This window comes from Apodemus sylvaticus, chromosome 2 (genome assembly GCF_947179515.1).
Source record: "Apodemus sylvaticus chromosome 2, mApoSyl1.1, whole genome shotgun sequence".
In the NCBI taxonomy this organism is placed as follows: domain Eukaryota; kingdom Metazoa; phylum Chordata; class Mammalia; order Rodentia; family Muridae; genus Apodemus; species Apodemus sylvaticus.
Genome location: NC_067473.1, coordinates 60,913,222 through 60,936,915, shown reverse-complemented (window position 1 = coordinate 60,936,915; position 23,694 = coordinate 60,913,222). Strand labels below are relative to the sequence as shown.

At 39.2% G+C, this 23,694-nt stretch overlaps 1 protein-coding gene across 1 annotated transcript in view; it reads left to right on the top strand.

Annotated features, from left to right (window-relative positions):
* Positions 1-23,277, top strand: part of Ptn (pleiotrophin) — an 84,798-nt gene extending 61,521 nt beyond the window's left edge. The window contains exons 2-5 of the mRNA XM_052172468.1: positions 4,157-4,273; positions 5,204-5,377; positions 8,588-8,749; positions 22,516-23,277. Coding sequence (XP_052028428.1) covers positions 4,159-4,273; positions 5,204-5,377; positions 8,588-8,749; positions 22,516-22,571 — 507 coding nt within the window. The 5' untranslated portion in view covers positions 4,157-4,158 and the 3' untranslated portion in view covers positions 22,572-23,277. The remainder of the gene's footprint in view (positions 1-4,156; positions 4,274-5,203; positions 5,378-8,587; positions 8,750-22,515) is intronic.
* Positions 23,278-23,694: the final 417 nt, after the last annotated feature.

Here is a 23,694-nt window from a genome sequence, read left to right as displayed (position 1 = left end):
TCAATAAAAAGTGCATTTTGTATTAAACTTTTCAACACTGTGAAAGACGTTTAAAATAGTTTAAAGAAGGAACTATTTCTATTAGCTCACAGCTACAATGTTTTAGTCTATGTTGGAAGACCTCCGTTGTTTTGGGACCAAGGTGATTCAGAAGCATGTCTGTTCATCTTATAGAGGTGGGCAAGTGGGGAGAATGTACTGCCTGGTTTTGTGTAACTTGACACAGACTGGAGTTATCACAGAGAAAGGAGCTTCAGTTGGGGAAGTGCCTCCATGAGATCCAGCTGTGGGGCATTTTCTCAATTAGTGATCAAGGGTGGAGCGCCCCTTGTGGGTGGTACCATCTCTGGGCTGAGCAAGCCAGGGGAAGCAAGCCAGTAAGGAACAACCCTCCATGGCCTCTGCATCAGCTCCTGCTTCCTAACTTGCATGAGTTCCAGTCCTGACTTCCTTTAGTGATGCACAGCAGTGTGGAAGTGTAAGCTCAAAAAACCCTTTCCTCCACAACTTGCTTCTTGGTCATGATGTTTGTGCAGGAATAGAAACCCTGACTAAGACAGAGGAGTAGCACAAAGGGACCGGTAACCTTTCAAAGGCATGCTTTCAGTGACCTGCTGCCTCAACAAGAGTCCACCCTCTATAGCTCTGCTGTCTCTTAATATTCTATCCAATCTTTAAATTTATCCATGGATTAGATTACTGATAAAGGCAGAATTATTTTGACAGTACACTCAGTTCTTTAATGCCCTACTTGCTAGAGTTGGGGACCAAACCTCTAATTCATAAGGGATACTTTATATGCAAACCATAGAGTTGTAGAGTTAAGCCATGCTGATAATGTAATTACTAATATCTGGATTATGGGTTATGTCTATCCTGCAGATTTTGTGGGAAGTGCCTCCAGCAGTTGTTTTATTAGCAGCCCTACCAATTACTCTAAATATTTTGATATCAAAATCATTCAATTGATTGTGATATTCTGATTTGTTCAAAGACAATCTGCAAAAATATTAATACTGGTGAAATTAAATTTTGAGTACAAGGTTCTGCCTCCAGATGCTATACTACCGTTTATAAACAAGTCACCAGGGACAGTTTCTGGTATCCTTTGTCTATATTTACACCCGATATTGGCATCTTCAAAATCCTGTATTCCACTATAATTCTTTAGGGAGGAGGATCTCCTACATAGTCTAATCAGCCCTGTTTCCAAAGGAGAGGTAAAAAGCGAATGCTTTTCCACAGTTCCTTTATCGTCATTGAGTTTCAGGATTCATTGAGATAACTCAACAATATATTACTACATCCCAGCATGCATTTATGGTCGCCTTCAATTTGTTAACCAGAGTGATTTATGTCTATCAGGTCAAATATAATAAAGATGGCAGAAGGTTGTAAGAAAGAAAGAAATTTCTCAAAAGAACTTAGCCAATTTAGGAAGTTTTATCCTTCCATTGTTTCTTTTTCTCAGTGTGAAAAGTAATTACCCACTTCCCTAATTGCTTTGTGTGTCTGAGGGGGACTTGTTTTTCCTTCTGCAGTCATCTGCTACCCAGCATGTTGGAGAACGAGCAGAGTAAAACTACATGCAGGGAAAGCTTTTGGTTTCATTTGATGCTGATGATAAAGAGTCAACCCTGCATATAGCACATGCAGACTGCTATCTGCATAATTACTCATGTATCTATGTACAACGAAGGTGCCAAAAGTTAATTGAGTCTTGTTTGAAGCACTCAAATGGTATTGCTATTAAGTACTGTTGGGTGCACTTCAGTAATTTTAATCATTCCATTTCTTTTACTCTTCTTTTAAATCTTTATTCTTTTTACACTCCCATAAAAGCTAAGATAGTAAGATACTGGCTTAGTCACAATGACTTCTGACCTCTTCATCTACACTCATTAAGACTAGGGAGTCTCATCACTCATTGCTTGGTCAGAAAGTTTTCTCCAGAGTTGTGTTTTCTCAGTGTGAATTTTCAGATTCTCACAATAATCTACTTCATAACGCTATATTTAAGGTAGGTCTTAATCCATGAAAGTGAAATCTAATTTGAAATAAAATTGAAAAGCCATTAATGAAGCAGTTAATTTGCCTTTTAAGAATTCTCAGAAGTTTTACCACAGTGCTTAGGCACTATGGAAGGCACCTTTGGGGGAAAACATAGTTTCTGGTTGGTGTTATACCTAATCATCTTAGTGGTTTTTTAATATCATAAGAAAAAAAGAGCATCATATAGGTGCACAGGGCACTCATTTGTGAGAACTCCAAGCTTGCAAATCAGTGAGTCTGGGCTGGCTTCTTATGTGTAGCAATGAGATGCGGACTCAGTCCAGATTTTCTAGGAGCACTTCAGTGAGACTGTCACCCTCATTTGAAGAACAATATAGGCTGGCCTGACCACCCAGTTCTCCCAGAATCTAGACCACCAACCAAGGAGTGTACCTGGAAGGATCCATGGCTCCAGATACATTTGTAGCAGAGGATGGTCTTAGCTGACAGCAATGGGAAGGGATGCCATTGGCCCTGGGGTGGGTGGGGAAGAACCCTCATACAGGCAAAGGGGAAGGAGGAGGGTGGATATGGGGTGTAGTAGTGGTAGAGGGGTAACCAGGAAGCAGGATGTCATGGAATAGGGGGCTGGTAGAGAGTGAACCGGGATGTAGGATATCATTTGAGATGTAAAAGAAAAGAATGATTAATAAAAAAATGAAAAAAAAATAAAACTTTCCATATTATAAAAAAACAAATCCAACATTAGGAAGAGCAAAGCTGCCAATACCAGATTGTAGATGGAGATGGGAATGGTGCTAGGGAAGCTAGGCCGGTTTCATGTTTGTTAATTTAGTTTCAGATGAAATGGGCTTATTCATACTATTGAATCCAGTCATTGATGGCAAAATGGAATATGATTCTATAAGTGACAATTATAAAATCATGGAAATTGATATGAGCTTAGCAACTATGGTCATACACACACACAAACATACACACACATTGTGTCTTATTGTTCACTAAAGAGCTTATAAAATAAAACTAGTCCATTGTCAGTCCTGTAAAAATATGTCACATACTAATAATAACCAAAGATTATTTCTGCACTTTCATGTGATCTATGAAACACTATTAACCCAGCAGATGAAAGTAAATGACTATCATGCAAGTGTCTATAGTCAATTACTTTCTTGGGGATGTTTCGGCAAGGCGATCATCTTGACAGACAGTTATCATACATGTCTTTAACAGGGATCTTCCTAGTGTTATCTAGGGATTTTGACATATGTGAGATGAAGAGTATTTCATATTTTGAACACGTGTAATCACTGTTCCCTAGATTTGAGGAATTACTGTGTCTTGAGTAAAGTCAGTTTATAAGCTGATAGTATCATAGCATGATAGCTCTATTTTTGTGTTTCACTTTAATGAATAAAGGGTTAATGATACTATGTTAGCTGTAATCATGGAGAGATAAGGATCAGAGATACTGCTCATTGCTCAATGTACCTAAAGATAAAAAACAGCCCATGCTATTGCAGGCCATCATTTGCCATCACCCTTCTGATGAACCCCATGACTGTAACACCATGAGTGTTTCTAGGAACTGCTAGACAACCTGAAGATGGTTGTAGTAGTTATTACCAAGGATGCAACAGCAAGATTGGGTTCAGGCTCTGCTTAAGATTATGCTTTGAAATTCTCTTGCTTCCACAACTCCAGTGTCATATCTAACAAATGACTATGATGTCTAGTATGAAGAATGTTTCAATATCGTGAGAGACTATGTGATTTATTGCTATTTACAGCTGTTGGTGAGCAATAATAAAATTATGCTTGCAATAACTGATAGTTTTTTTTAATAAAAAAAAATCTAGCCAGGCGGTGGTGGCTCACGTCTGTAATCCCAGCACTCTGGGAGGCAGAGGCAGGCGGATTTCTGAGTTCGAGGGCAGCCTGGTCTACAGAGTGAGTTCCAGGACAGCCAGGGCTAGACAGAGAAACCCTGTCTCAAAAAAACCAAATCCAAAAAAACCAAAAAAAAAAAAATAATAATAATCTAGTGATACAGAAGTTTTGCACAGAGTGCTTCATCAAAGAGTGAACATCTTCATCTTGATTTATGTAGAAATCACCTTTTTCTCTTTCTCTTCACTCCCAGAAATGTCACCCCAGCAATACCAGCAGCAACGTCGAAAATTTGCAGCTGCCTTCCTGGCATTGATTTTCATCTTGGCAGCAGTGGACACTGCTGAGGCCGGGAAGAAAGAGAAACCTGGTAAGCAGTGGATTCACGGAGAAATGCTTCACTGGGTGATACCTGTGCAGCCCTGACTAGATGAAGACCATAGTACCTATGCAGACCAGCTCCCTGCCTAGTCCCTCCCACCATTTCTAACTTCCTTTCAATTATTTAGGGTAATGCTAAGTGAGACTTCTGTTATGTTATCCCGTTATACATATGAATGAATATGCCGCAGCATGGCTGTCTTCGTCTGTGACCTAGACCACATTTCTATTATGCCATTTTATCTACCAGACAAAACCAGACTATCCATTTGCGATGAAATTGCTAGTCTGACAACTATTACTTAAAATAGACATTACTTCTCTTTTTCATAAACTGCTTAGAACTTTTTAGTTTTACAGAAATACTTGTTTTTTATAATATTTAATACTCTCACAGATTCCATAGGAGGCGCACCAGTCTTTAGATTCCATCTGAAGGATCTTTGTTATCCAGCCATTTGTTTCTTCATTCAAACACCTGAGGAGCGAACTTAAGAGGAAGAAGGTTTCATTTCCCTTAGTGTTTCAGAGATGTCAGTCCATCACAGTTGAGATAGCATGAGCAGAACAGCTCATGTCATGGTATCTAGAAAGTAGGTAGAGAGACAATGCCTTCACTTAGAAATAGTTGTTTCTAAAAGCAAATGTCGGGGAGTTGCTTTGAACAGTCTCCATCACATACATGATTTAGTAGCTTTAGTTCTGTCCCCAACCCCTGCATTTTGTTTCTCTCTCTTATTCATGCATTGACTTGATCATTGAGAAGACATCTAGCGCATACCCATTGTCTTATATGAGAATGTAGGTAGAGGTAAAAACCATGGATTCCACAATTGAGGTGCTGAGGAACAAACTTCGTCATGTCTAGGAGCTCACAACAGTTCTGGGTGGTGATGGCTTTTTGTTTCCTTCATTGCAGAGAAAAAGGTGAAAAAATCTGACTGTGGAGAATGGCAGTGGAGCGTGTGCGTGCCCACCAGTGGGGACTGTGGACTGGGCACCCGGGAGGGCACTCGCACTGGTGCCGAGTGCAAACAGACCATGAAGACTCAGAGATGTAAGATCCCTTGCAACTGGAAGAAGCAGTTTGGAGGTCAGTCTCACCCTGTGCTCCTATTGCTTTGATCACTACTATAAAATAGTTTGGAAGTTTTCTATGAAAAATTTTTCCGAGGCCAACTAATGTTTATATTAAATTAAATAAATGTACTTTCTTAGATACCAAGTGCCCAGACAGCTTGCCTCTCCAATTCAGCACTAATGATATTAGGGGCTGGAGTTTTTGTTGTGTTCATTTATTTGTTTTTGTCTTCCACATTGTACGGTAATTAGCAAAATCTTTGGCATCTACTATGTTTTTTTAATCATAACACAACTCACTTTACCAGCCAGAAAGACTGTCCTGATGTCATTTGGAGTCAAAATGGTTAGTTGTTAAGGATCATTGCTTATAGAGGCATAAGATATGCACTGATACTCAAAATGGTTAGTTGTTAAGGATCATTGCTTATAGAGGCATAAGATATGCACTGATACTCACCAGTAATGGTCCCGTCCTCGGCCTATCCGATTCCCCACTTCCCTCTCCACTTCCCCTTTTTGTGCTCATCCTCCTTCCTTGCGTCCCTTGTAATTACCCATTCTTTTGATCCCTTCCCATCCTCCACATATGTTTATAGGTTCTCTCACTGACTCCAACAGGCCCTGTCAGAGCCAACATTAATAGACTTTTGTCCCATTAATTCTAGTCACTTTCATGATGTTCTTTCTGATCTGTCTACTTGAGACAAGTTCTCTCAACACTTCCAATTTTAATTCAATAATCAACATTTTCATCTTTAGATTATTATTCAACATTTTCCATTTTTAACTATCTGCATTCCTCTTCATCAGTGGTTCTCAGCCGGTGGGTCCATCCCCTTTGGGGGTTGAACATCCCTTTCACAGAGGTTGCCTAAAATCATCAGAAAACACAACAGTAGAAAAATGATAATTTTGAAGAAGTAACAAAAATAATTTTATGGTTGGGAGGGTCACCACAACATAAGGAACTGTATGAAAGGGTTTCAGCATTACAGAGTGAAAATCATTGATCTATGTACATGCGTGTGCTGTGAACTGTGTAGTGTTCATATGCATTTGCATATTTGTGAGTGAACATAGGTTTAGGTACCTGTGTGTGGGTATATGTGTAGCCAGCAGAGGTTGGTGTTGGAGGTCTTTTCCCTGTTGCTCTCTTCTATTTCTGAAGTCTCTTGTTGAATCTGGAACTCAGTGATTGCACTAGTAAAGAGCCATCCCTGTCTCCGCCTCCAGAACACTGGGTTCATAGGCAGTGACCATACCTGCTCAACATTTTAGACAGGTTCTGGGGACCAAACTTGATCCATCATGTGCATGGGGCAAGCCTCTTATCCCATGAGTCATCTTCTTCTATCCCTTTAATACATATAGTTCCTTATGTTGTGGTGACCGCTAACGTAAAGTTATTTTTCTTGCTACTTCATAATTGTAAATTTTCTACTGTTACGAATCATAATGCAAATGTCTGTGTTTTTTGGTGGTCTTAGGTGACCCTTCTTAAAGGGTTGTTCAACCCCAAAGAGGTCAAGACCCACATGTTGAGAACCACTCAGGCGAATGAATGTATAGGACAGTGCTCCTATCCCAATTTAAAAATCCCAAATGGCTTTCCTTTCTACATCACATACATTGTGGTGTTTATCTTGGCCACCATGGAATATAATGGCCACAGTTTCCTACCTGGGCCATGTAGGACACACTATGGCCTGAATATGAGTGAAGTTGGAGAATGCCTATTCTATGTGTAGCCCAACTTCCTCTGTAACTTGGGAGTACATTTTAATAAATGACAATAACTGTCACAAAGGCCACAAAGTTCTTATAGATTAGACTTATAATAGTATGAGGCACTGTTAAGATTCACTTATAAAAATTTTTATAAGATGTATCTTAAAGAACTCATGCTTGAACATTTACAAAAGTCGCAAAAATCAATATAGAATCAAAGCAAGCAAACAAACAACCCCAACTATGCAGGAAGAGAGTTAGTAAGCTATATCAGTAGACATGTCTTTGGAGGAGAATATGTAGTAACAAACAGATACTTGGAGATATACTCAATTCCTCTGTCCAATTAAGGAAACAGAGGTTGAAACTTCAGTGATATATTACTATTTGCCTGTCAGAATGGGGGACTGAAAGTCTTATGATGCTGAAAGCAGGTAAGATGCAAAAATGCTATATCAGGGATTTACTGTCAGTGGAAACAGAAAATAGCAAGCCATATAAAGAAAGAATATTACTTTTGGGAAGGGTTGCTTGTTATATGTTTGTATGAAACTAAATATTAGTTGACTTCAGCATGCTACTCATTAGTTCCTTTGGCTTTTTTAAGAGAAAATAAAACATGTATCTTATAAAATGCTGTGCAGGAATCTATAGTATTTACATAGATACTATATTCTATAGAATTCTATAGTATTTCTATAGAATTTACATTTGTATATATATATATTCTAGCCCAAAACTAGAAGCAATCTAGGCATCTTTCATCTGGTAAATGGTTAAATAAGCTTTGATATATCTATATCATAGAATGTTGTTTATATGTATAAAAGCACATACTATTCATTTACACAGCTTAAGTTGGCTGCCAGAAATGTATGCTAAGCAAAGAAATAGTTAGTCTCAGAGCTAGAGAGATGGCTCAGTTGTGAGGAGCATCTGTTGATTTTATAGTGGATCTGAGTTTGGTTTTCACCTCTTAGAACTATTAGTACTTCAAATCAAGAGGATCACTTACCATCTCCTAAATTCCATGGGTAACAGAGTAGGCCAGTCACAAACTTTCACATAGTTTTACATTTTCCTTTATAGAATGAAAAGTGCTGGGGAAGAGATTTGTGGTTGTAAGAAATTTAGGTGATATGAAGGCTATTATTGTATAAGGCAACACCTGGGCCCCTTACACTGGGATTGTGTGTATTAATGGTGTTCATATACACTCACACTGATAGAACTATACACATTCATGCATATAAAACTGAAAAAGTTTCACCAGTCTTTTGGAGTGTTCTTTTCACATGATAGACCTACAGTTATTTAAGATACCAAAATTAGGGGAAGTTGGATGAAGAGTATATGAAATTTCTTTGTGTTATTTCTTATAACTTCAGGTACAGTGTCTTAAATTCAGACAGTTAACATCAAAACTGTGTCCTTATTATCGTCATGATGAGCTTTCTTAAGGATTTTCCTTACATTGTGTTGCACTTTCCAGCTGAGTGCAAGTACCAGTTCCAGGCTTGGGGAGAATGTGACCTCAATACCGCCTTGAAGACCAGAACTGGCAGTCTGAAGCGAGCTCTGCACAATGCTGACTGTCAGAAAACTGTCACCATCTCCAAGCCCTGTGGCAAACTCACCAAGCCCAAGCCTCAAGGTAAGAAGCTGTCCTTCTGACAGTTTTAATAGACTGACAGGCTCAGGCAAACGCCAAAGAATCTCGAAGAGAAGGCAAAGTGAGTTACTTGAGGACAGTAATTAAATAATGCCCATTGGCTGAGTACACTTTCAGGAGGCAGCCTCTGAGCTCAACTGGAAGTTCTCTGCATACCTAAACAAGAATACATCAGAATGCCTCAGCAAAACATGGCAATTAAGATGGCTGTTGCTTGGATAACTAATGTCTGTTATCCTAAATTTTAAATTGGGACAAGATAAACAAACTTCCATAGTTCATAATACAGAAAACTTTAAATCAAACCTCTCTCAGACTGTTTATAATATAATTTTTACAGAATGAGGAACAATACAGTTTATATTTTTTATCTCCACATAAAATGGTAAGTTGTAATCATTTCAGAACCTTTACATGTTTGAAGTATTTCAACTTTCCAAGCTCACAGAAGTCTAAAACACACACACACACACACACCACACACAAATATATATATATATATATATATATATATATATATATATATATATATAGAGAGAGAGAGAGAGAGAGAGAGAGAGAGAGGAGAGAGAAAGAAAGAAAGAAAGAAAGAAAGAAAGAAAGAAAGAAAGAAAGAAAGAAAGAAAGAGAGAAAGTATTTGTTCCCAGAATGCCAGGCTCTGCATTCATGCTGGAGATGGTAAAACAAGACCAACACAGCCATGGTTTTATGCCAAGAGATGCTAAAATCTTTTCATTTCCTGGGTATGATGGTCTGAATTCTGCATCTCTGAAATCTCTATTTTCAAGTCTAATGTAACCTGTATCTCAGAATGTGACTATATTTATAAGTATGGACTTTCAAGAGATAAGTTCAAATGAGGTTGTAGGAGTGGGTCCAAGTCCAATATGGTAGATTTTCTTATAAGAGGAGATTAGGAAACAGACACCGTCAGGGGGAGGGTCATCCAAGGACACAGGAGAAGTGCCAGCCACAGAGAGAAGTCTCATGAGAAATCAGGTCAGTCCAGCACTTTGATCTCATACTTACAGTCTCTAGAATTGTGAGGGAATGCATGCCTATTATGTTAGCTGCCCGTGCTGTGGTTCTTTGTGCAGCTCTCCTTGACAATTCATGGCATAAGCTTCAATGAAATCCAAATTAAAATACCCCCTTGACCTCCCCTTGTACTTGATTCTCAAAATAAACTTGAAAATTCATCCTGTCAGATTCATTGTAAAGAGAAATTCAGATAAATGTTACTGGTTAGCCAAAATAAGAAAAAGAACTCCCCCCCGCCCCCCGAAACTGAGAATGGCTGGTGGTTTGTACTGATGACAAGAGGGGGTTCTTTCCATATGCCAAGTTTTTCATCTTTTGATGGAGCTGGCAATGGAAAGGGCCACCTCCAGTCTCAGGATGGTTGGGTCCTATGAGACCTCAGATGCTGGATCTGCGGTTTTGGCGGCCATCCCAGGGAGCTTTACCAACTTTCTAAGTGTTACATACCTAGCCACAACCAGCTAAAAAGCAGGAGCCATTTTCAGAAATGGGAGAGTTCAGATATTCAGTCTTTAGACTGACTGATTCAAAGCAGCAATTGAGCCAATGTCGCACCAAGACAGAATTGAAAGGGAAAGAACTTAAGGAGTTCTTTTTGCTCAGGCACAGTGATTCTCTGCCCGGACTGTGTTCTAGAATTTTCCATGGGAGCATAGAAGATTCCCACTGCTCAGACTTTAATCAGACCCATCAGATCACCATTGGTTCTGTAAGGATGAATGATTCTTAGAAAATGTTATACTGCTAAAATTGAAAAGGTCTCATGATCCAGCATGAAATCCCCTGACAGAGATGGTGTGCATATATACCACAGTGGCAGTATAGGAGAGCAAATGCAGAGTGATAAAAGAGAAGAAAAAGTCAGAAGGAGCACAGGGTGATGGTGAAGTTGATGAATATAAAAACCATCAAAAAACACTTAATAGACCATAACTGAAAAGAATCCTTATGGATATTCAAGAAACATAATAGAAGGAGCCTCCATTTTAGTTGTACTGTTGGATATTTCCATTATTTTCCTTTTAATAACCTAGTGATGGTGGATGACTTAATGGTTTTTATCACATTCAGTTTTAAATATGGTAGTGAAAATGCCTCAAGTGGATAGACTTTCCATAAGGTATATTCATATTAAATAATGAAGGCTAGTAACTAATTTATAATGGATTAGCCTGAGTGTATCTCATGTTCCAGAATTCCTTTTTAGGCATTTTATAGATCATAGGACATCAAAATATACTCTCCCTTGCTCTAATAGGCCCTTGTTAACGTAATCAATCTTTTCCATCTAAAACAGCAAACAATTTCATAAATGTCATTTTTGTACTACATAGACTGCACAAATAATAAATGTTACTGTACAAGATGAGGTGGGGAGATGTGTTAGACTGGAGATTTTTTAAAATGGGATACACAAACACACTCTTTGATATGTTTTTTGTTTGTTTTGTTGTTTAAATAAAATGCAACCAGTGACACAGGAATTATCTATTTTTATATTGTTTCCCAAATAACAGTACATCAATACTGTAGCCTCTTCTTTTCTGTATCTTCAGTCTTGAAAAAGCTCATTTTCTTCAGGTATTGGAAAAGCAGATGCTACTAAGTCAGACCATCCATGGTCATTATCATGACTGTTCTCCCTCCTGCCCATTGCTATAGGTACTGCCCAGGTACCATCTCATAAGATCCTATATAGCAGGATTAGAGAGGAGACAGACAGACACTAGTTAATATCCTTTCCCGGTGCTTCTCTGAGGAATAACAGAATCAAATTTGGCAAGCTCTACATATGTACTCCCTTTTTTAACCTGCTCATACATTACAGAAATCATAGTAATATGAGTCTAGTTCTGAAGTTTAATGTAAGGTGTAAGAGAGACAAGCTTTGTGAAGCCCCACGCCAGTGGGCTGAATGGGAGAAAAATATTTGCCCCTTCCACACACAGACATTATTTGTAAGAGTTTTGGAAGACATCAGGTATAGGACGAGTGTCAAAAGAATCAGGGCAGGCTTTTTTTTTTTTTCAGTGTATCAATTGTGCCCTGAGCAAGAAATGTTCATAGTAGATGATTAGTAAATGTTCACATGGTAAATAAATGCTAAAATGGAGAAGGCTCTGCTCATGAAGCCCTCCAGAGTGTTGTGGAAATACCAATATTTCTTTACCCTTTACCAAAGCATATTCTAAAATAGTGTAATATAAATGACTGTCTTCCTTCCCTCGACAAAGCATAAGTCATCAGTCCTTTCTTTTATTTTTAATTCAGTCTGGCAAGAAAGCAGGGAGCAATATGAACTCACTAGTTTTAACTGGGGACTCTGATAGGAGCCTCTTCCTCATTTAATTTGAACCGCAAAGCAACTCTGAGCAACAGCATTTGTTTCTCCTGCGTGCCCTGAGGAAACACATGCTCAGGGCGGTTCATTGGCTGTGCCAGGGGTTCCCCAGCTTGTAAGCCACGTACCAGGCACTCGGGTCATCTTCAGATGGTATGGGAAATGCTGCCCTTGCCCTCCTTCTTCAGTTGCACCTTGCCAGTCCCCATTGTGTCAACTCTTGACACGTTTATCATGTGAGGTATTCTGTTTTTGGTCTACACTCATCGAATGGCAGAGGAGCTTCTGGGAAGTCGCCTATCATCTGATCTAGCCTCTGTGTAACAAATGAATATAGTAAAACAAACAAACAAACAAACAAAAAACAAAACAACAACAACAACAAAAAACCACAGCTAAGCTACGGCCATCCTATCTGGAGTCTCTCAGCAGCAGGGGCTGGAGTTCCAAGCTTTGTTCTTGTTTGTCTTCTGGACACATTTTCTTTTCTTTTTTCATATGTGAGACCCACCTGAAAGGGACTTTTTAATAACTTTCAGGCTTTTCAAAATAAATGGCAAAAGATATTGTGGTTTTGTGGAGAGCTGGTGCTCATTAAAACACATTTAATTATTTCAAATTTTTGAACCTCTGAGCTTATAGTCCCATCTCCTCTGTATCAGCTGTGTCATTGAACGCAGAACACACATCAAGGTCCATTTGGGATTGTTTTCTTTTCTTAGTCAAGAGATCTCTTTTATTATTTTCTTACAGTTTAGTTCAGAAAATGCTCTTGGGTTAATATGAGGACTATGTAATTAAATTTCAAAATGGAACATGGTTGTTGATAGGACTTTGAGCACTCACTGTTAGGTAGAGGAAAACCTGGACACTATCTTTGAGACCTGACCATTGCTAATAAGGTAAAAGTTTAGAACAGCTGATTAGAAAAGAAAGGGACCTAGAATGTCTTGAGTTTCCAATTCCATCTGAACAATTGCAAAACTGCTAATTATCACATTCAGGCAAGAATTGCGTTAAAATTCATTCCAGCTCTTTTTGGCAAGCCAGCCTCTTAAAATGTAGAAAGGATACTTGCTGCTGCTCTGTCAACATTATGCAAATCCCATCCTTCAGGCCCAGCCCACAATTTCAATGTCACAGGGTATCTTCTTGAATCTTATTATTTAAGAATTCCCACATTTGCATGTGGGGAACTCACTTAACCCAAGGAGAACTTCATTATGGCATGGTACTTAAAGTGGGTATCATTTTTCTAGGGGTCCATCTAGGCAGTGCTGCTTTGAGAACCTACAGAGATAATCGGAACTTAGCTAATTATTACCAGCCTTGCAGTGAAGACCCAGAGAATGAATGCATTGGAGACTACAGCTTTTATTTGTTTAGGAAACAAAACCACTTTAATTAATGAAGTTTAATTTAATCAGGAAAACCCTATATCTGCCAGTGATTTTAGGTGCGTCAAGATGCACACCAGTTGGCTAAGCAGAAGGGAGATTTTTCAAGGGTATTATATAGTTCAGAGACTCTCCAAGAGACCAAAGAACCTGGCTTGAATAATGCAAGGTCAGTAACAATGCAGCCAAAGGCAACAGATCCAGAGCAAAATATCTAACCACCCCGCATAGGGTTATTTTACCAAAAACTTTCTGCTAATATTAACCCTTGCTCAGCACATGCAATGCAATAACTCAAAGCCTGAAAGTTCCTTCTTAGCTCTCTCATCAAATCAGACCCTTCTACCTCCTTTTTTTTGTGGGAATATCCAATATCTCCAAATTTGGTCCCTGTTGTGAGTTACTCATGTATACCTCCATATGCATTTAAACATACCTGCTTGATAGATTTTAAACTGAAATCAGAATCTTGCTCCAAGGGGGTCTGGGAAATACAGTTGGCTGTTCGGATTATACCTATAAACAGAGGATGACCTGCTCCAAGAGTCTTGAATTAGCATTTAGTGGGCTGATCTTGCAGAATGCATAGGAGTGTCATAATGTGTTAGTGTCTAGCATCCTCTTCTTGCAGTAGAGAAGGTATTGTTGCCATTTCATGGAGACAGCAGTGCCTAGAGAGGTTTTATGCAAGACAATGGATATATTGACAATAGAGTTAAGCCTCTCCTTGAAACAATCATTTCTCTTATGGGACTAAATGAGCTGTATTAACAGTGAAAAAAAATTGGAAATCAAAGTTGCCTCTTGCAGATGGCTCTGTAGAAAGAAGCACAGAAAAGAACTCTGGGGATTTTCTGCATCTCCTTTCTCAAAGATCTCCTTAAATGTTTGAATCACTGTGGGATTAGACAGCTGTCCCCTGAGAGGTTCTGCTAGAGTCTGACCAATACAGATGCAGATGCTCTCAGCCAACTCTCTGACTGAACGTGGGAACCACAATGGAAGAGTGAGAGGAAGTATTGAAGGAGCTGAAGGGGTTTGTAACCCATAGGAAGAACAAAAGTATCAATCAACCAGACCCTCTAGAGCACCTGGGGACTAAATCACCAACCAAAGAGTACACATGGAAGCACCCATGGCTCCAGCTTCATATGTAGCAGAAGCAGAAGTAGTAGACAAGATGCCTTGTCTGGCATCAATGGGAGGGGAGGCCATTGGTCCTGTGTAGGCTCAATGCCCCAGTGTAGGGGAATGCTAGGATGGTGAGGTGGGGGAGGGTTGATGGGTGGGGGAGCACCCTCATAGAAGCAGGGGAGGGGGACAGGATAGGGGGTTTGCAAAGTGAAAATTAGGAAGGGGGATAACATTTGAAATGTAAATAAATAAAATAACCAATAATAAAAAAAAAGTTCTAGGAGAGTTCTAGGAGAGATGGTGGTCCTACCATTTACCTTGTCTTTGTGAATGGTGCAGCCAGGAAACAGACGTGATCCTTTAGCTAGCACAGGCATGAGGCTGGGACTGGTGCTTGTGTGGGAGCTCCAGGAAGCTGTGGGTTTTGTGTAGGTTGCAAATGACATTGATTATCATTCTAGACTATTCTAATACTTTGAATTATGCCATGTGTGGCAATTTCTTCTTCTGGCTTTTAAAATTAGATGCATCAGTAGTATCTTGAAGTTCATTTAGGGCTTGCTTAGTTGGCAGGATGGTCATTGGCTTTTGAGTTTGTCTGGCATTATGGGCTTGTCCAAAATGTTCCTGGGATGCTCTACGGTGGAAGTATAAAAGTCAGATGTCGGTGGTTGAGGAGATGAATGGAAATTGGTCTGCCAGCTCTGCTACAATCCACATTCTGCTGCCAGGTTCTTTTTTAATTTCTCTACTCAAAATAATGCCTGTCTGGCCCCCCACACTCCCCTCTTCGGCTTCCAGCTCTTTCTAAAAGTTTTCCATCACGTTTCTCTGTCTGGGACAGCTGCCTAGCTTTCTCTTAGGTTTGATAATTCATCTTTACAGATCAAACGAATAGCCACTGTCTAGAAGCCAGCCTCTGTTTGTGCACAGTGTGCAGCTTTTGGAAGCTGACTATTGAATGGGGAAATGGGTCAGTAAAGTGATATTCCCAGCATCCTCCATTCTCTTGGCTCTAAATAGATTCTTTTAGTATGTTCTTTTGAAGATAAAAGAAGTTCCTCAACATCTTTTCCCATTTTATTTATTTATTTATTTATTTATTTATTTATTTATTTATTTATTTATTTTGGAAGGGGATGCTGTCATCCAGCAGGAAGAGGAATAGCTTCCCTGAGCACACAGACTTTCCTAGGTTTGGGGAGTTTTAACAATGTAGAAAGATTGTATAGCAGAGAGTCTCCATGCAGAATAACTCATGACTGGCCTCTACCACCTACACTCTGACTGCAGAGCAAGGTGGTAAGGACCACAGTCCTTCCACTTGGGCAGCAGAAGAGGCAGTATAGGGTATTGTAGGACTTCAGTTCTTTGTGATCAAAGAGAAGCCCACTTCTTCAGTTCATGCTCAGATTTTCATTTTGTTGCTATTCTTCTTATTGAAATCTTTGATAGCACCTATAGTTTTATTTCCTGCTTATAATACTATACCCAATGCAATACCTGGTTCTGTTCCTTTCATGTCAATGTGATATGTTTTGTCCTCCAAATTCTGATGTGAAATACCACATAGCTCTGTTGTTAAGATGAAATGATGACATGTTGTACATAGATATGGAATTCTCAAAACTTAAGGGAAAATATTAGTTTAAAAGACAAAATGAAAATGCAGACCCTAGGTGATATGCTTGATAAATGTGCATTATTTTTTGAGATAATTTTCCTGTTTTCAGTTGATATAGGCATTTTTGTGTATGTATGTGTGTATGTATGTATGTATGTATGTATATATTTTAAAGCAGTATGACTGTCTGGGCCATACTGGCCTAGAACTCACTGTGTAGCTCAGTTTGGTCCCGAGTTTACAATCCTCTTGCCTTACCTTCCTTAATGTATTGTATGGTAGTGTACCACTATGGCCAACTCTAAGGTGGCCGTTTACCTCAAAATCTCTTATCTAAGAAGTCCTGTGGCGATTGCAGTAGTAAGAGTATCTATGAGTTACTTACTCTTGCAGTTCATAGCTTAGTTTAGTGTGTATACATGATAGTGTGATATACATTTAGGCTAAAGTCCTAAAGTACATCCTGCAACATCCAGTTGTACATATGGGGAAGCCAAAGCTTTAGAGATGTTAGGTACTCAGGACAGAATCCCAACATAACAAACCGGGCTGAGGACTTACACATGTGGCAGTTTGAGTCTGGCTCTCTTGTATTGCAAACGACCCTTTCCTGTGTATATTCAATACAGATTCTATGACTCCTATGCAAAAATGGTAATGTATTCCAAAGAGATCCTAAATCATGACCAGCTTTCACAAGAATCCTCCTGCCTGGACTTTTCCTGATCTTTGCTCCACACATTGTCCATGTGCTCTGCACCAGTCAAGTCAGTCTTCCAGACTTCAGGAGATAGATGAATGGGGCTTGGCCAGAATGAATGGCTTGGCTCACGTAGGCATGCTGTTGATGCACTGACTTCCAGTCTCTGCTGAGATACCACTGCTCAAAGCTCACCAGGAAGAAGGGTCTCTTGAGTGTTTAGATCTTGTCCTTATTCAAGAAAGTTTTTGGTCCTATTTATAAAGGGAGATTCAAGAACAAGGAACTATAAATATTTGTGGTGCTTACTCCACTCTGTGTCTGATTTCATCTCCTTGGATAAATTCCACACTTGGGAGGCTCACTAGCTGTGCACACAGAACACGATATAATAATCAGTATTAAGGATGGCAGCATTCTAGAACAATGTTCATAGTAAGAACTTATTGTGCTAAGGATCCTGGGGTTTTCCTCCTCTGAAGGTTTTTTATTTCTTTCTTCTAATTTCTGAATCAAGAATTAATTCTTGTGTTCTTTGTAGCTTATTGGCATTTCTTGAGTATCATAAAAGTAGTTTAATTCATTGGATATTTGATATATGACAAGTTAATTCATTGACATGGCTTGTCTCTCTTAATCCTTACAACAGCTCAAAGATGTTTTACCATATTTTACAGTCTAGATGTTACAATTTGTTTTAAGTTTACCCTGTCAGTGAATGGCTAAGCTTGAGACAAACATTGGGATTTCCACACCAAGAACTCCCAGAAGAATTTTTTTTTAAATATAAGATTTATAAAAATAAAATCAATGATCTGTTTGGTTGTTGTTGTTTTGTTTTGTGATAATTCAAAACAGCCAGACACATATATTTGGAGCCATTTATGATTGAGTCCTATTAAACAATTCCTGGCTTAAAGTTTCTCCTTGCATAGTAATTGCATTGAAACCAAATGACAACTTTCAGAACTGTATTTATCCAACTGGGGGCCAACAACGAGAAATAGTGGATCAAGATGCCCTGCCATACCAGTGGCCTCCCAGGCAGAACCAGACCGTCTCAGCTCTGCTTTGAGATCTGTGCAGGCTCTGTTGCCTGTCCAGGATGTGAGGCACAGCTGTCCTGGTAACAAGCTCTGTCAGGAGGGACTCATCCCTCCTCCCAGCAGTCCCACTCATCTCTGCACTGAGGCAAAGCTGGCAGGAGCCTATGGGGAAATCAAAGCTGACTGGCTGGTGTTCAGCACACAGAGGCAGTGAAAGGAAAGACACTAAACAAAGGCTTTTTCTAGAAGAGTAAGCATTATTCATAGAAAAGCTCACCAGAAATTCCAAGGCAGGTAAAAATGTTCCTGGGGTGTCCTGCTGAGACACACAGAACACATATTAAAGTGTTCATAATATTCATTCTGTAAGACAATCTAAACCTATTTTCATTCTGGAAAAAATAATAGAAGCTCCTATTTTTCAGACTTTGACCCAGACACACAAGAATAATAAATTTAGTGGCTGTGAAGGGTGCTGTCAAGAGAATGTGAAAGACTCAGGAAGAGCCATCAAGGTCCAGTCTTCGCTATGCTACAGATGGATACTGGAGTCTTTATCTTCTTGGAACCAGGGTTCAGCATGGAGATGGCTGAACAAGTCTAATGTTATGTGTTTGTGTGACTATTATCAAACACAGAATCTGGCATTTTCCAGTGTTAATATTGAGAGTTAAATACAAAATAATAGATTTGACTGTGATGTTTTCATATGCACATGGCACTGTGATTTGCTTATTCCACCTGTTGTTACCTTTTCTATCTGTTGTTACCTTTTCAATCTCTTTCTTGTCACCTCCCACCCTCAAATAGTCCCCCTTGTTTTTATGTCATATATCATATGCCTACATATATAGATCTGGATTCTGCATATGGCAGAAAACATGCAGTAGTTCTCATTCTCCTTTCCTGTATGCTTCTTTTCATTTTAATGTGTGTATGTGTGCACATAATACATGTATGTGTGCATATAATAGATGGGGGGGGTTGAGGTTAGATGCCTTTTTCATTAGCTTCTCTACCTTGTCTGTTGAGACAGGATTTCTCACTGAATCAGGATCACCAGTTAGGCTAGGCTGGTTGGTCAGTGAGCCTCTATGTTTTGCCTGTGTCTCCATCATTACCTATGCTGGGGCTACAGACACACACTGCAGAGCCCATCCTTGCCAAGCTCAATTGAGCTCAAGTCTTTGTATTCTTGCAACAAGCACTTTGCCTGGTGAACCATCTTTCCAGCACCAGGCTCCATTGTTCACAATATCAATTAGATATTAATAAAATTTCTTCTGTAAGACAAATGAAATAAGCAAGAAGCACATATTTTCACCTTCTATAGCAAATGTTAAGGATATACATACTGTCTTAGTTGGAGTTTCTATTCCTGCACAAACATCATGACCAAGAAACAAACTGGGGAGGAAAGGGTTTATTCAGCTTACACCTTCATGTTGCCGTTCATCACAAAGGAAGTCAGGACTGGAACTCACACAGGTCAGGAAGCAGGAGCTGATGCACAGGCCATGGAGGGATGTTACCTACTGGCTTGCTTCCCCTGGCTTGCTCAGCTTGTTTTCTTATAGAACCCAAGATTACCAGACCAGGGATGGCACCACCAAAATGGGCCCTCCCCCCTCGATCACTAATTGAGAAAACACCCCACAGCTGGATCTCATGGAGGCATTTCCTCAACTGAAGCTCCTTTCTCTGTGATAAATGCAGCCTATGTCAAGTTGACACACAAAACCAGCCAATACACATACATTAGCTGGTCTGGCAGTAATTCAGTGGTGTATTAGTGTCCTAGAGGTACTGTAAGAAAGCATTCCAGGCTTAGTACCTTAAACAACATGCATGCATTACTTCATGCTTCTTCAGGCTAGCCTTAGAGGAGCAAAGTCTTCATAGACTGGTGTCTTCTGACATCTCTGCATTTGGCTTGTAGATGGATATTATCCTCCTGTGTTCTTACTATGCTTTTATTGTCTCTTCTAAGAACACCAGTCATCTGATTCAGGTTACATTTTAATTGAATTAATCTTTCAAAGCCTCTGTCTCCAAATGTATTGATCTCAAGAGATACACAGATTAGGATTTAAGCATAGATTTAGTGTAACACATTTAACCTATAATACTTATTTCATCGATGTTTATAACTTTTTAAAAATTATAAAAATAATTTATATTTATTCTTCACTCTTATATTATATCCTGACCAGAGTTTCCCCTCCTTCATCTGCTCCAACTCCCCCTCCACCTCTGCCTCCCATATACTCCTTTTTTTGCTATGCAGAAAAGGGAAGGCCTCCATTGGATACTAACCAAGCATGGCATATCAGGATGCAGTAAAACTAGCCACTTCTCCTCATATTAGGGCTGGACAAGGCAACTCAGTAGGAGGAAAATGGTCCCAAAAGGAGGCAAAAGACTGGGAGACAACCTCCACTCCCAATTTTAGGGGTCCCACAAGAACATCAAGACACACAACTGTGACATATGCAGAGAACCCAGGTTAGCCCCATGCAGGCTCCCTGGTTGTCAGCTCAGTCTCTGCGAGTCCCTATTGTCCAAGGTTAGTTGATTCTGTGGGTTTTCTTGTGGCGTCCTTTACCCCTCTGGCTCCTACAATCCTTCCTCTCCCTCTTCCTCAAGATTCCATGTCTATAAGTTTTTGAACCCCAAGTAAAATCCATATGGAAGCATACAAGGAACAATTAATTATTCAGGTTCTACTTTAGTCTGCAAAAAATCTCCGCATCCTAAAGTTTAAACTTCTCATTTTGTGAATCTTATTTTCTCCATTGGTCACATGATATTAAAGTATTAGTAAGTATGGCAGTGGCAAACTGTGATGAGCTCATTGGAGATGTGGCATTTCAACCAGAACCAATCTATACAATCACCTATCACCTATGATATGGCAAATGTTCTATCTGAGTCTTAATTTCAGAAATAGGATATTAAATATTGACATGTCTTCCCTATTGTCTCATGGTGGAAGAAGTCAGTAGGGAAGCCACAGCTGAGTGTAAGTCCATGATGTAGGCCCACAGACTTAGGAAGGCAAAAAGAGACTTTAGCTGAAAAGGAGCAAACCAAATATTTATTTCTCATCTCTGTGAGTGATTAGGTGTGGTTAATATATGAGAATTATGCAAGTAAATTACTGAAATAATAATTGAATGTGCCCATTTTCTACCTGGTATACACAAGTGTCAAGCCAGTCAGTGTCCCTGGCACACCAGTGTTCGGCTGACTTTTCTCTTGTGTTGACTGTGCATAGAAAATGTATTCTACACAATCCCATATAACATTTAAAATGCATGTAGCAGAAATGTCCCTTAGGCATCACTGAAGAGATTGAACATGTCATTCATCTAGTGGGTAGCTCTTTGTTTCACATCTTTCACAGTTGCTCGTTTCCTAGCAAACAGCTCTGCCTCACAGTCTCAGTTCAGGTAGGGAAAAGCTCCAGCATGGAATATGAATTAACATTTTTCATGCCATGCCACTTGATTCTGTTCATTGTTAACCTAGGTGCCCTACTGTTACACATCAGTGTCTGGATCCTTCTGGCTCTTAATGCTCTGCCAAGTGGCCACAGTATGACCATCATGAAGCAATAGTGGGGACCCTCAGGTTCAAATCAACCCTTCTTCTTATGGTGGTCACCTTGTAAGACTACTGCAATGAAATAGGCCTTACCTACAGAGTTTATTCAGGCCTTTCTCGAAGAATACAACATTAACCTTCCAAATGTGATCTACTACATTCTCATTATCAGGAAAAGAAAGACAGTAAGAAGACTGAATAGAAAAAAAAAAAAAGATGAGTTATTTGGCACAAGTCCTCATGGGTTAGTGGATCTAGTATAGAGCAGGTTGATACTTTCCATGTGTTTTACCCAGCTCTATATGACCTTCTAAACAAAGTTCCACCAGACTACACACTATATGGTCCATAGTTCTCCTATGAAGAGCTGCCTGAATCTATTATCAGTGGGTGAGACTGAACCTGGAAACACTTTGGAACTGTTTTCTCAGAAGGAAAACCACAAGTGAGTGTGTGTGACTATTTCAGTTGGAGGGACTGGGAGAAGCAATGGAACTAAGCAGGGATCCTGAAGCCGTCCATCAAGCAGAGGCCTGGTTTACTCACAACCAAGTGAGGCCAGCCTGCTGCATATGTTTCTAAGAGGACCCTCACATGATGTTTGACATTCCAAACAGAGACGGCCAGCAAGATAACAAGCATGCTTAGCTATGCACATAGGTAGGGGGTGATCTTGCTTATCCTTGTAGATACTTCTCTAGTTTGTCTGTGTGCACACACTCACTCACACTGACTACTTATTAAGAGCAAACACCTTGTCTGTTGACCTTAGCCAAGTATAAGAAAAACGCCTTTCTTATCATATTGATTAGTACCTTGATGCTATTTTCTTTTCTCTCTCTCTCTTTTAAATTGTAGCGGAATCAAAGAAGAAGAAAAAGGAAGGCAAGAAACAGGAGAAGATGCTGGATTAAAAGACACCACCTTCTGTGGACCAGAAAAAGGACATCAGCAAACAGGATCAGTTAATTATTACATTTATACCTACTGTAGGCTTTTTATTCAGCAGTTATCTGTAGCTTAAGTACATGATAGGCAAAAACAAAGAGAAAAGAAATGTTTTTGTAGTAGCATTTTTTTTAATGTATACCATAGTACCAGTAGGGATTTATAATAAAGGACTGTAATACTACTTAGGAAGTTGAGCTATAGTACGTGATAGGAGGTAGGATTGAGGTAAGTTTTTTTTTAATTTTTTTTATTTTTGTTTTGTTTTGTTTTTTGAAGTTATGTGATATTTCACATTTAAATCTTTTTTTTTTTACATTTTCCCCTTGTGCATCAATATAAATGTTACAACCATGTAAACTACTTCTCTTGTTAGATAGATTTTCACCTAGACTTTTTTCCCAATTCAAAAAAAAATACACACTAAATAAAGCAGCAATAAAATATAAATCATTGTATTGGAGAGAAATGCATTGTTTTCTGCCAGTGGATGTTTTCTTTGAAAGTTAGCAAACTGAGAGGAGAGAGGCCGAGCAAGGATGTAGTAAAATGTTGATCTTTGTTTTTTAAGGAAAGGATTGAAATCCTTTCACTTTGGCAGAAAAACATTTGTTTTCTTGATGAAATTATTTTTACATCAGAGGAAAAAAAATCTAGGAAAATAAATCAAAGTGATGCTGAATAAAATGTGCTTTGTGTGCAGTGATTCGTATTGTAATTTCCCTTTGCCAGCTGTTTGGGAAAGTCCATCATGTAGGCAAGTTAAATTCCTCATGGGCAGAAAGTGTTACTCAGATGTTCTTCCCTCTTTTTCCTTTTCTTTCATGTTTTGGTAACTCATACATAAACTCCAAATCTGACATGTTCCAAAGCCCAGACAGTTTTTGTGCACAGATTTGACCTTACATGTGGAAGATTCCACCCTCGATCCCAGGGATACTCAGAGTCAAAATGCAGGCATATTGAATCATAGTGCACAAACTTGCCTGGAATTGTATATACAAGGTGTATAAGAATCAAATCTAGTCAATTTTTAGTGTTAGATCCCATCCCTGAAATACCTCATTGTGTGCAGACCAATCAAAATAA